The following is a 13,997-nucleotide window of genomic DNA, read 5'->3' as shown; positions in this document are numbered from 1 at the left end:
AAAAACTAAACTTGGACATTTGAAACAACGTAAACTAAAATTGAACAAATTTCAAAGTATAAGAATTAAAATAATATTTCCCTCAATTTTATGAACATATTGTCGAGAATATTGATAAAATATTGATCGATGTATTTTCTCGAAGAAAAATTATTGATCAATATATGTTTTTAGAATTTTTTTAAAAATAATTAATTTTAAAGTTATGTCTAAATTAATAAATAAAAATTATACTCTTTATTAAAATGGATTAAAATACTTGTTGCAGTAATTGTATTTATTGATTCATCACTTGTCACAACTTGGAATTCATAGATATGGAGAGACGCCAATGAAAATTTAATACTATACTTATTATTCTACTTTTTAAATTTTTAATTCAGATCTAATAATAAAGGATTTAAGAATTTAGGTAAGAAAATATGATATTTTAAAACTTCAGAGTAATCCTACTCAACAATCCTTAAATATACAACGAAGAAAATAAATTTTAACGTCCAAGACAATGGATTGGATGAGGTTGAAAGACTTTTTAAATCAAATTCAATTGTTCGGGTTGTAAATTTTCAACCCAAGTAACTCTTATTAAAAAATGAACCCAACCAACCCAACCATATTTGGGTTGAGTTTGTTCGGATTAATCGGGTCATTTATTTAAAATTTTGTTTTAAAAAGAAGCAAAACATAAATATGTAAAAATTTAATTTAATTATTTTCATATATTGAATTAAGATTAACAACTCAATTTCAATTTATATAGTGAATTTTTTTTTCTAAAGTTCAAAAAAACTACATTTACGAGTTGTTGAATAATAAATTAATCAAAAAAATATTGAAATTAAATAAAATTAAAATCAATATATGTATGAACAATCGTGTTATAAGTAACAAAAAAAAATATATTTTAAAGTTATAAATTTGAGTTGATTCGGATTTGGTATGGGTTATATTAGGTGAACCCATAAACTAATTTTCATTTATTTAAACCCAATCCAACCCAAATGACTTAATAACCCAACCCAAATCGCACAAGTTGAGTTGGATTGATCGATTTTTTTGGATCATTGAGTTTTTTTTAACACCCCTAACCGATAATCATATTTCAAAGGACCGTTTCCTTTATTTATTTATTTATTTAAATAAAGATACAAAAGACCTTTTTTTAATTATTATTATTACAAACAAAAGACCCTAATGTTGTTACTTTGGTTTGTTGCACGGTAACCTTACCTTTCAAACAACAAAAATTATTGGAAAAATGATTAACATAGTTTGAAAGTAATCTTAAAATGGTTTAATTTTGTCATTTTTAAAATCAATCTGAAATACGGCTTTCATAACTCAAAGTTAATTTAATATTAACTTTACATTTCTAAATACAATTTTTAAATCATCAAAATTAATTTTGAATAATTTAAAATATGTTTTAAGATGATTTTATAAATGATTACTTTCTAACATATGAATAATATGTCCTACAACTGTTCATACATTGATTTGACCCCTTGAATATTATCTCAAATTCTCTCCTTTTTTTTTTTTTTTTTTTTTTCAAAATCACTGACCCCTCAACAGCCCATCACAATTCTTTAACTCCGTTTAACTACAATTTCAATTTTAGTCTTCCATTTTTTTTCAATTTTTTCTATTATGGTAGACACTTGAGTTAGCGATCAATATCTAAAAAAATTATTCAAAAACAATTTTTTAAAAAATTCAAAACTATACTTATATTTAAAATCATGCATAAAAAATAGATAACAAAACATAGAAATAGAAATCCATAGGTGAAAATAATGTTTATAAATTTAATTCTCAAATAACAATTAAAAAAAATCAAATAGCTAAAAAAAATAATTTTAAATATTACTTCGATCTTTATACTTTTAGCTTTTGTTCATCTTAGTTACTGCATTTTTATTATGTTCATAATGGTCTATATATTTTGAAATGTCTATTTTAGTTTTTCTTTTAGAAAGTGACTAAGATCCTTACTTACAAAATTATAACATTAATTTTAAACATAATTGGAAACCCTTCAAAACAAACTTATAGCTACGTTTTAAGGAATTGAATGAATGAATTGTAATAATATATTCAATTAAAAAAAAGTAAAAATACAGGACCAAAATGATTACTTTTAAAAAATACAGGAATTAAGATGGTAATTTTGAAAGTACAAAAACCAAAAAGAACAAAAATTGGAAGCAGAATGACCTAAATAAAGTAAAATAAAAAATCTATGAACTAAAATAGTATTTAAATAAATAAAAAAATATAAAAAATAATGAAAACGATCCCAAACAAGCTCTTTGCAATTGTTATTGCAAGTAAACAAGCATGTTAGGTAAAAAAAAAAAAAAAAAAAGAGAATCTAACATTGCCCATAGTCAGTAACAAATGACACAAGCTCCCCATTCCCTTCCAACTACATCAGAAACAAAGATTAAATACAAGGGGCAATATAAATATAGAATGACAAACACAAAATTTCCTTCAAAAAACTAAAAAGCTATATTTAGCCAGAAGAAAACCAGAACAAATGGCTTTTAAGACAGAAAACGACGATATCAATTTTTTATGAACAAATCAAACCTTGATAGAATCATATCTTTCACCCATGACACCACCTTTCTGTTTCTGGAACTGAATGTAGCGAAGTGTGCTGGTAAAGAATGAATCCGGGGCCGGACTGGCGCTCGGGGAGTCGGTCTGCAATTCAGTTGTTATTAATTCGATCAAGCCTTGAATTGCAGCATTTGTAATCTGCTGGTTTCCTTTCTCGAAATAGTAGAGGTACCTGAACCCCATAAACATATATATTCATATACAAGTAGTTATCCTTCATAAAGGATGAGAAAAAAAAAAAAGCCTTCTTTCTGCGAAAGATTCAACTGGGATTTAATATGGTTAGCGCATTTTTAGAACAAAAATATATCTCATAATTTGGTGATAACATAATACGCCACTAGAAATAAAATTACATAGTTACTGGTATTCTGTATGGCAGACAAAATACCAAAAACATCATTATTAAATTCACGCGCAGGTATTCTCCAAAGTAGTGTCTATACAGAATATGAACGAGCATGTTTTGTTTGTTCTAAGGAACAGATTTCGCCGGAGGCATGTTTTACCCTTCAATGAGAACTTAAAACCACTACGTACACTAATGACTTGCCATTAAAATAATCATCAAAGCTTTTTAGATAAGGAAAGCAACAGAAAAGAAGAAAAAGGAACTATTGACCAAGGATATTATAAATAAGATTTTCTATTAGTTTGAACTAAAAAAAATATAGGAACTAGAGATCGCTTTGTATAAACAAAAAAGCTCTCGTGTTGCCCTTTAAATTTAAATTTCTGTTTATTTGTATACACAAGAATTTACAACTTTGCTCATCAAATTTAACTTTAAAATGCTCATTTAATTTCAACTGTTAGTTTTGAGGCACTATTCATTTTACTGGTGGCATTATTGAAAAGGTTATTTTAAATGGCAAGATATTATAAGAGATGAATATGATCAGCTATTAGCATTCCAATGTGAGGGAAAGAATTGTTTTTGACATTTTATGTTTTTTTTATTAATCATAAAAATGTGGTAAAATTTTCAGATACTAACTTGTTCAGTATTTCAACAAAAAGTGTGACAGGTCCACTGCTACCCCGTGTAACATTAGCCATCTGTTGAGCAGCATTTGCAATTCGTAGGGCACGCTTCAGGCAAAGAAGAACTCTGTTTACGAGGGGGGGAAAACTGTTATTTCCTCTAAGACAACCAAGTTACCTAAGATGTCAAACATGCCAAAAGTTATACGATCAAGCATGAGGGAATAACCTCTCTCCATCCTTAATGCCTTCTGGATCATCAACCCAAAAGAGATGTGAGCATGCGTAAACAGCTCTACACTGATCAGGTTTCTTTAGGAGCTTCGCAGAATACTAGCAAAAGGTAGAAAAACAACTCAGGATATAGACCATAAAATTTGTAAAGGCAAGAGATCAAGAAATGTAAATGTATTTTACCCCAGTAGCTTTGTGTGTCAAAGTATCTCTGTTCTCAATACCAAACACATTCATCCTCTGCAGAGTCCCAATAATAAGGTGTATTGCAGTCACTTGAGCCTTAGAATCCTAGATTAAAAATAAATTATGCAACGGATGGAAAGAAAAGGAAGAAAACTGCATCAAATCTTTGTTGTCCAAAGGGGAAGGAAAAAAAAAAAAAAAAAAAAAGAGTTTGCTTCTAAAGTCAGATCAGAGAAACAGCTCTTGAGTTGCGAAGTCTGTAAAATTAGAAAATATTGATATTTACCGCAATATCTTCTTCATAGATTATAAATGCTTGAGTGAAGAACTCATACGCAACAGGTTCAAGGTCACAGTCATTAGCTGCCTGAATAATAATAGAGGAGAATGAATAGAAGTTAGAAGAGAACTCTAAGACCTACAAAGATACGATCATCGGATATGGTGATTCGGATCATCAAAATGATCGGATTCGGTATACCACCAGAACGATGTGATTTGGAGTTGTACATCTATGAAAACAATTAACTGCAAACTAGAATGGTGTAAATTCTTTTTCCCTATTTCAGCAATAAAGCATGATGTCATGTCAAAATAACAGTTTCTGAGGCCCCATTCCTACCATAGATGTTTTCTTCATTACATTAGTAAATTATCTACTGCAAGTCTGAATCCGGAATCAAAAGAACTTGACATTTCTTCTTATTCCCTTGCTCTCGGTCCCCTACTACAAATATTTAACGGTTTTTTTTCTCTTTTACTTTTGTTGCATTTTCTAACTTGACTTTAAATTGATCATCATGCTAAAATGATCAAACAATACCAATGTGGTAGTTCATATTATTTCAGGATACTATATTGAGAGAGAGATCTATATATCAAATCATTGATTTTCGTACCTCAGCACATTCCAGGTATAACCTTAATGCCAATTCAGGAGCTGGAACAGAGGAAAGAGCCTCAATAAGCTGGAGCCAAAAATAGAAGCACCACAATTTATTTCTGAAGCAGCTGAGTTTACAAATACCAGGCAAGAGATTGAGAAAATACTAAAATATAACTTCGTTGAATCTTGACAATTAAAATTGACTTATCCAATTATTCAGATGAAGACTACACAACCATGAACTCTCCGGTGATAAATACAAACCTTTTTCATTTTAACAAGCACAGATTCAGCAAAGGTATTTCGTAACAGTTTCTACTACATAGCTTAGTAGACTGAACTTTTCTGGCAATATATGGGCCCAGCTTTACCAATCTCGTAGTCCATAGTTACTCTCTTACTGACAAGAAGTATTCTTGAGTTGTCCATTGAATTTTTAGATTGATTGGATTGAGTCGAAGTGTATGTAGGTCTATGAGGCACAAATACAGTTTATAAATTAAACAAGGTTAGACAGATTATTGTCTGGTTTGATATTGAGCTGCAGTGTTGTACTATCTGACAATTGTGGACTTGTAGTATAATCCTCAGCACTAATTAAAGCCTCAGGAGAGATATCTGCACCCTCCCCCCACCCCATGTAAACCAGTGGATCTTAATCACCTGATTTAAAAGCAAGGTCATACAAAAACCAAGCCCCTTGAAAAAGGGAGTTAACCCTACCTACATAAAAAGACTCTAATCCAAAAGAACAAAACCAAGGGTCTAAAGCTGAATTTTTCATGATGAAAACACAGTTCCTAAACAATTTTCTTTTACCTGATTTAAAATCTGAAATATTTTCTTTGGTGTAGCATGCATCTCTTCTACCTCATCCCCAACTTCGTGTTGCTCTTCTCCTACCACATCCCCATCTTGATTTTGTAACCGTCTAATTAACTGCAAACATGGGAGAAAATTATGTACAGGTGTCTTATAATCAGGCTGGTAGATATAATAACTTCAAATGAAATTCAAGAATAAGCAAAAAGATAATTAGTTAAAAATCCAAGGCAAAAAGTCAAAGAAAGATAAATTCAACAAAACCCCAGGACTCAAAACATGAGCAAATTATAGGTTATAGGACCAAGATTTGAAAGTCAATTCTCCTACAATAGAATTTTCCACCACTTGGAAAAAAACATGAAACAGAGCTTTCTTGCATGTCAAACAGGAGAAACATACATTGAGCGCAGAAAATATCAGGGGAGGAACAGTGAAAGGCAGGCGATTTGGTCCCCCACACAAAATGTGCTTCTTCACGGCACAGATAATCTGAGATTTAAGAGATGAACTAATTAACAAGGCTAGCGTGGATAAAGTTACAATTCAGAGAAATCTCAAACATAAAGAAATATTAAATAGAACAAAAAACATTTATGATTTCTGAGACTGAAATGTGCCTTACGAAATAAAAAATGTGTTAATAAATTATTACCGAGGGGCCATCACAATTATATACGTGCAAGATTGATTTGCATATAACAGTTCATTTTAAATTCTCAAAGGTATGCAAAAAATAAATGAAAACATACTCGGATGATGCATGCTACTGTAATTATCTTTTTGTCAAGAAATCTTAATATTAGCAGAATAAAAAATGTAGATGAAAATTTTACCTTCAACATTTCACCTGGGTCATCGTTATGTAGCACGTGTAGAAGGCGGGCAACGGAATTTTGCTCTTCCTTGAAATCTTCTTCGTCAAGCTATTTTCAGATTAAAGACAAGAAAAACAATTAGCTGGAGATACTTTATTTCCTTTTGATCCATCAGTGTGCTCTTTGCCAGGATAAAACAAGAAAACAGGCAATAGACAGATAGCACATGCAGACATCAAGTGCACAGGTACGTGAAAGGGAGCAGATGTAACAAAAGTACTAAATAGGAGAAGTACAGTGATAGTCTTGAGTGAATTCATATACAGAAAGAAGTAAAACAGAGATTACAGTAATAAAAAATGCACGAAGGAAAAGATATTGTATTTACCTCATCTACAGTCACTTCTTCCAAGTCCTTGATAAGCCCTTTTATTAGTTCAAACAACACGTCAACCTATCATAGAATGCGGTAAATATAATCCACAAGTGGAAAGGTTGATATGGAATACAAAAGGAGTGAATCAAACCTTGTCAGCAGTAGAAATGCAAGAGTTATTTTTCATTATACTTTGAATAATGACCATGGCCATAACTTTGTTTGTGGCATTGTCCAAGTGGTCCATGACACGAGGATAATTTGAGAGTGTAAGAGCTGTCACAATATCATTATATTTCTCTAATGGAGCACTGAGAAGCATAACTATTTGTTTTGTTGCTCTAGTATCCTCAAGCTTTGGTTGGCTGGAGAGTTTCTTAACGCATGCTCCCTTTGAAAAATTCAAAAGCGACAAAACAATTGAAGTGAATATAGGACGTGTCTTGTAAATGCCAGAATTAGGTTTTCTACATGAAAATAGTCAAGTAATCACCTGTATTTTCAGACCAGGTTGGATTGCCAGCAACGATGGCAATGCACATTCATAACAACAAAAGCATGTACAACGATGAAGGTCGATAATTTTTTCGGTTTTTCAGTCTTTTGACTAAATATTCAACTTATTTATCAAGCACGAAACATAGAAGTATTTTAACACTTAAAAATTAGACTAAATATGGATATCTTCAACTCATCTTCCAGTTAGTACTTCAACGGCACCTATGTTACCACCTCGCTTGCTCCAAACTTCTTAATTCTTTTGTTATTTAAATCGATAGCAATTATTTTTCCTTCATTTATTAGAATATGAATATGGATATCTTTAAAGGAAAAGCACATCCAATTGTGTAGGCGTGCGCGCTTCATTCAAATTTGAACAAAAAATATCATCCTTCTAATAAAGTTATTTGAAATATCTCCTGTTTCTAAATTTCTTCAAACTTCCAGATATAACACGAGATTTGAAATTACTGTCATTTGAATTTTCTCTACAAATTCCATGATTATGTTTCAATTGCCATATGCTTACCACTGTTCTGATACTACATTTTTTGACATTCTCAATCAAGAATGTATATTCAAGTTTACTGTGTTCTATGTATTCCCTTCTTAGATGATCTTGTTTCCCAGGGCAATGCCTTTTCAGTACATCATGCCATGGGGTACAAAAGAGGCTTGTCACCTAAGTGTGCCTACCATCTAAAAACTACTTTTAGGGACCAGTATGGCATTGAAAAAAGGCAAGGAGATTACCAGTATTTGGTCCACATAATCAAGCCGATCTGGATGAACACGAAGGGTAAATGTCAGAAGGGAGACGTACAATGTTATAGCTCCAACAATAGGCATGTCAGCCTGTGCTTCTATTACCTGTCAAAAAATTGTGTCCGTTCAATCAAGCCAATAAAACTTTGCAGTTTCAACATAAAGAACATATGCATGAGACATATTGAAGGCAGCAAGTAGACAGAAACTTGAATCAAACACTTCAGATGATAATTGTAATAAAATATTGTATCTCATCTTTAGATAGAGAAAGAGAAATTGCAGCCTACTCTCAGAAGCAAGTTTGTCAAGAGTTGGACCAAACTGATGACTGTTCAACTATTTTGATCTATTTTGACCTTGTTGGGATTTAGATCATCGATGAGATTTATCTAACATACTTAAAAACGATTTTTTAACTGCACTTGTGTCCACTTCATATTATCTCCAAGTAACATGTCATGCATATGGTTGAAGTTAATTCACAAGAAAAGCAAGCTTTACCTTCCCAATAGCATTGCTTAACTTAGCAAAAGCTTCAACATGCAGAAAGTCAGGTATTACCTGGCATATGTCAAAATTCAGAAAAATGTAGAGAAGAAAAACAAGGAAAAAGAGAGCACAGTAAATAACTTACATCTGCATTTGAAACAGCATAGTTTGATAATCTATCCATTAATTGAGATAGAACCATCCTGATGTCAACGGTTGCCTATAAATGAAGATTTTTTTTTTTGGGGTAAGAAACTATACTTTCATTAAGAAAGAATAGAAGGAATGCAAGGCATAAAAAATATTAACCAATGCCCATAATTAAAAATTAAACCTAGCCCCCTCCCAGACTTCCCTAAAAACCTTGCTATTCCTCCCGATCCAGAACCCAAGAAATAACCGCTAGGGGCCCCCATTACCCAAATGGGATCATGAGATTCCATACTTATCTTTAAAAGTTCTAAGGGAGATAATGGAAAAACTATATTTACATGGGAAATGCCCGGCTATGTCAAGCAACCACTTTTTTGTATCTCAAATCGAATATTATTGCCTATCAATGGAAACAAGTTATAAAAACTATCATAAATATTTTGACAATAGTAAAAATAAGATTATAAATCAATCTTACAGAAACTGAGGTAAGTTATCCACCTGAAGCTGCGGGCAAACACCCAACAACGTCTCAAGCGTCTGTAAATGGTATTCATCTGGAAACACCTGAATAATGCAATCCATCAAATAGTACTGAGCTAACTCGTCTTTGCAGTTGACCACCTGTTCATGCAACAAGAAGAATGCAGGTAATCAGAAAGTACTGTAATATAAACATTCCTATAAAATTTTATTTATTTATTTATTTATTTTTATTATTAGTAGTGGTAAAGAAAAGCTTGGGGGCAGATAATAAAAGCAATTTAGGCAAAACAATGTTGACTTCAAAATTAGAGACCTGCTCCAAGACTCTAGGAAGAACAGTCTGCTTGTACATTTCAAGGTCCACACCCTCTATCTGACTGAGAACATGGAGATTCTTTCCAACCTGGAACAGAAATATGAGAGTAAAGGATAATCTCTTGAAGTAACTTATGCAGAGTTCTCACAACATTCAGAACTATTACAAGATCTCGAAGTTCGCTTCTCTCTTTTTCCTGCTTCTCTCTCAACCGAGCAGGTCCCTGCAGATGAAAAAGTGCAATTGAAGGCCTCAACTCAGGATCGCCAAAGTGTAGGAATGATTTGCACACACCATAACACCTGCATGGCCAAAAATCATGCCCTCATGGTTCATTTTACCTCCATGGCATGCAAGCACTTTGGTGTCATGCACATACAAACACAAACAAGATGAACAAAAGTTCAAATGTTCCACAAACCTGAAGCTGAATTCGCACCCAAAGTTTATTCATTTCAGTAAAATTTTGTAGCACAAATTCTACTGCCTCCATGACAGCATCAGCATCTCTGCAGGAGCCAAAATTACATTGGATTATGTCATTATTTTTTAGTTTTTGAATAAGAAACAATTTCATTGATGAATGAAATTACAAAAAGATATGGATTTTAAAACGCATTCCCAATTGATCACAAGGGAAGCAAATTTACATGAAGCAAAAAGATTTAAACTTTTTCACCAAGAAATAGCATAATAAATAACAAGATCAAAGAACACATTGGAAGGATTTTTCTTTGTCCTTAAAAACTCTTTGATTCCTCTCCTTCCAGAGAAGAGGAATTGCAAAAAGCATTCCCAATTGATCATTATTTTCAGCTTTCATATTTGGAATACAAACTAAAATCACGCACTAGAAAATTGAAATGTTTTGTTCCAGTGAAATAAACAAGTCATAGTATCTTCCGGAATAAGCTTACTTATTTACGATACAAAGTAATTTTTATTATCAATGTTTTCAATGAATGAAATGTTGCGGAATAGCTCAAAGTTTTAAAAATACACGTCCACATTTTAAAACTAGTTTCTATCAATTACATTTTCAGCAGTTCCTGTTCTCAATCACAACTTTTTATGTAAAAAATTACAAGTAAAAATGTGAAATAAAGTAATCAGATTCTAGAATGCGATGCCTTCAAAATGAAAGGTAAACGGGTTGGATTAAGCAATCATATTACCCTTCGCACTCAGAGTTAATATCTAGCAATATGTCCCTACTGACTTGGGCTAGATAGTTTCTGAGAAAGAGACCACGTAATGGATGTTGAACTCCACGACACATTTCCACGAGATCTTTGAGGACCTCCTTTGCCGGGACGTCCTTAGATTTCATATAGACTGACCCAACCGTACAAAGGAGATACCTAGATGCAGAAAGAGAAAATAATAATGAAAAGTCCACTGAGGCGGATAGGACATGGCAAAAAACATTCCTATCCAGAACAAGCCAGCCATCAAAAGATAAAGGAAGATGATAATGCATTACTAATTAGCTTAAGTTTGACGCCCTACAGACGTTAGTCAATGTTCACTCACAGTCTGGGCAATATATTCCCGGCGTGTTGGACGAGTTCATACAGATCGACGACCGTTACGCCATGCCTGCTTTCGTCCTTGAAAAATATCTCCAACATCCTCAATTCGTCAAAGGCTCGCATATCTAAGACGACGTGCAAAGTCAAAAAAAAAAAAAAAAAAAAAAAATCAAATCTCCTTTCAAAGAATCGATCCAGTCGTTACACAAAGGATTGATTATTGGCAAAGAGAAATTTACAGAGTTCGTAGTATCTATGTGGTGAAAGCTTCGAAGTTCGAAGCTCTGAAAGCATCTGAGCCGAGTATTTGAGGGCTTCTCTGAGACTGTTGGCGTCCTGAGATGATAAACGTCAATAACAACGGAGAGATTAGGGTTTCTTTTCCAATAGAATTGAAGCTTTGAATTTCAAGAGAAAGAGTTGGAGATACCACGGCTTGATGCATGTAGAAGGCATTGTGTTGAATTCCGGCGATTCCTTCCGCCAGCCATTTCTCTTCATCTTCAATTGCGACCGATAACATATCCTCTCTCTCTTTCTCTGTATCGGAGGAGATCGAAAGGTGAAAGAAAGACACCAGAGCCTCGCCGGCGACTGAGCCCTTCCCTTTCTGTTGCAAGCAAAACGATTTTGACAGCTAATTCAATTTGGCCCAAAAATTTTCCTTTAGTTACCGAAAGGGAAGTCGTTAAAATGGGTCGATAATTAGTAATTAGTAATTGGTACGGCTGCCTATTATGGCGCCAAAACGTGGGTGATGACTGGTGAGCGATGAGGCTTTCTTCCTGTATTCGCACACCAATACACTATCAATTAACTATTATAATGGTAAGGAATTACGCACGATGCATGTATTTATAATATTTGTAGTGCTTGTTGAAATTTATTTTTTTAATTATGAATCTTGATTAAAAAAATATATTTTAATAGAATTTATTTCGAATATAGAAAAATAAATCAAAATATTTATAAATATAGTAAAATGTTACTATCTATCAATATTGATAGACTACTATCATCTATTAGTTCTCACTGATAAACATCTATATGTGTCTATTGGTGATTATCATTTATAAATGATGATATTTTGCTATATTTATAAATATTTTCAATAGTTTGACTTTTAAAAACAATCTCTCATTTTTATAATTTAGTTTTAAAGATATTGGTTATTTTAAAATTATTTATTTTGGTATTATTTGTTAAATTCTAGTTTAAAAATTATATCATTGTTTGTTTGTGAATAAAAAAAATGTAACTTTTATTTTTTTTAAAAAAATGGTGTCATTTACTCTAACATATTGGGATATATTTATTCAATATATAAGAATTATTATTGAACGTACAAAAAAAAAAAGTATGGTTCGTGGGCTAGTTAATATTATTATTATTTTAGTTTCAAAGATTTTTTTGATTTTTTTGAAAAAAAAATATATTTTTTAGAGATTTTCAAAAATTAAAAAAAAAAAAAAAAGAAAAAAAAAGAAACTATTTACATTAAATAGCAAAATTTAATCATTTTAGTTTTTATCCATTTATATCATTGATTTTTTAAAAAAAACCTTATCATTTTAATTTCACATTTATATCTCTTTAGTTTTTATATCTCCTCCTTATCTGATTTTCTTGTGTCATTGAGATATCTCAATCTTTTCCATTTTTTCTCCACAGTTCTTCACCTTTATTGTTGAAGATATGTATGTTAGCATAAATTCTTTATATTTATATTGAATAGATAAACCCTATGATCATTCATGTCAATTTGTTAAGAATAACATACCGGATTCCATTGCAAAATTGATGATAGCTTCAAGATGATGATGGATGACTATGATCTTCCTCAACCAAAACTCCGAATGCCGGATCTCTCTCTAGATGGGATTCAAAAAAGACTGAGTGCTTATTGTTTTGATATATTGGGAACCATAGCCCTAAGGTCTCTAGTTCAATTAGGGTTCCCATTAAACCCTAATTAACTAGGAATGGGTTTCTACCAATTAAGTCTAGGAATCTAGGGCCTTAATTAATTAAATCACATAATAAGGCCCAATCTAATAAAATAACCCAATGTGATAAAATTAATCCATATATATAGCTCATACTTTAATTAAACATATTATTATTTAAATATGTCTAACAATCTCCCATTTGGGCTATGTCTATGTACTTAATATAATTAAATCACATAAACCTTAAGCGGACATAAACAGGTTATTTCAATAATAGAATTCCCCTTTAGTTCATCTAGTCCATCTCCTGTATTAGCATGGAATCAAGGCGGCTTTCGTCACTACCCTTGTAACTAAACCTTCCTTGATCACCAATTCTAATACATTCAATGACATAGATCAAGTATGGATGGATAGCATGGAAACTACATGCAAAGTGATCTGGATCATGCCTGTTTCCAACTGGTCCAAATTCCTTAATGAGATCATCCCAAAAAAAAAAAATTTATGTTAAATTGCATGCATGATAAACAAGTTCAAATAATAAAACATAAACCATCAACTTTATTCTATATAGAAAATAAACAAAATAAGGTCAAAGAACATCCTCAATAACAAACTCCCACTAAACCATGGAATCAGAAAAGTGACTGCCACCCATGTGAGCAACATGCTCATGAAAAACTTTAGGTGGTAAACCTTTAGTCAATGGATCTACTACCATAGAGTTTGTTCCTATGTGTTCTATCGAAATTTAACCATTCTGAACTCTTTCTTTAACAACCAGAAACTTCACGTCTACATGCTTTGACTTCGTATTGCTTCTGTTGTTGTTGGAATACATCACAGCCTGTTCTTTCTATGCCAAC

At 32.0% G+C, this 13,997-nt stretch overlaps 1 protein-coding gene across 4 annotated transcripts; it reads right to left on the bottom strand.

Moving 5' to 3' along the window:
* Positions 1 to 2,243: 2,243 nt before the first annotated feature.
* LOC120085852 (vacuolar protein sorting-associated protein 35B-like) lies at positions 2,244 to 12,017 on the bottom strand. Of its 4 annotated transcripts, none has more exons than XM_039042073.2 (22): positions 11,610 to 12,017; positions 11,419 to 11,515; positions 11,181 to 11,304; positions 10,823 to 11,008; positions 10,069 to 10,156; positions 9,814 to 9,870; positions 9,645 to 9,734; positions 9,347 to 9,469; positions 8,838 to 8,912; positions 8,705 to 8,764; positions 8,189 to 8,305; positions 7,086 to 7,325; positions 6,947 to 7,012; positions 6,577 to 6,666; positions 6,143 to 6,232; positions 5,738 to 5,857; positions 4,932 to 5,000; positions 4,319 to 4,399; positions 4,030 to 4,137; positions 3,842 to 3,945; positions 3,626 to 3,739; positions 2,244 to 2,800 (listed from the first exon to the last, which is right to left on the bottom strand). In XM_039042073.2, the coding sequence occupies exons 1-22, from the start codon at positions 11,700 to 11,702 to the stop codon at positions 2,590 to 2,592; spliced, it is 2,403 nt and encodes an 800-aa protein (XP_038898001.1). In that variant the 5' UTR covers positions 11,703 to 12,017; the 3' UTR covers positions 2,244 to 2,589. The 4 variants fall into 4 exon arrangements, with proteins under 4 accessions (XP_038898001.1, XP_090174184.1, XP_090174185.1 ...); XM_090318058.1 differs by having other exon boundaries at positions 9,814 to 9,949; positions 11,610 to 12,009; XM_090318059.1 differs by having other exon boundaries at positions 9,814 to 9,949; positions 11,131 to 11,304; positions 11,610 to 11,833.
* Positions 12,018 to 13,997: the final 1,980 nt, after the last annotated feature.

The sequence above is a fragment of the Benincasa hispida genome, chromosome 9, assembly GCF_027475165.1.
Source record: "Benincasa hispida cultivar pf3 chromosome 9, pf3_genome.v1.1, whole genome shotgun sequence".
NCBI classification, from domain to species: Eukaryota; Viridiplantae; Streptophyta; class Magnoliopsida; order Cucurbitales; family Cucurbitaceae; genus Benincasa; species Benincasa hispida.
This window is presented reverse-complemented; position numbering and strand designations above follow the sequence as displayed.

Bases quoted from the DNA above. Each gene is read 5' to 3' on its own strand.
- LOC120085852 (XM_039042073.2), bottom strand. From the start codon at position 11,702: ATGTTATCGGTCGCAATTGAAGATGAAGAGAAATGGCTGGCGGAAGGA. The intron at 5,001-5,737 runs GTAAAAGAAAAT...TTTTGGCTCCAG, and splicing joins TATTTCAGATTTTAAATCAG to CTTATTGAGGCTCTTTCCTC. The intron at 4,138-4,318 runs GTAAATATCAAT...TTTTTAATCTAG, and splicing joins TCTATGAAGAAGATATTGCG to GATTCTAAGGCTCAAGTGAC.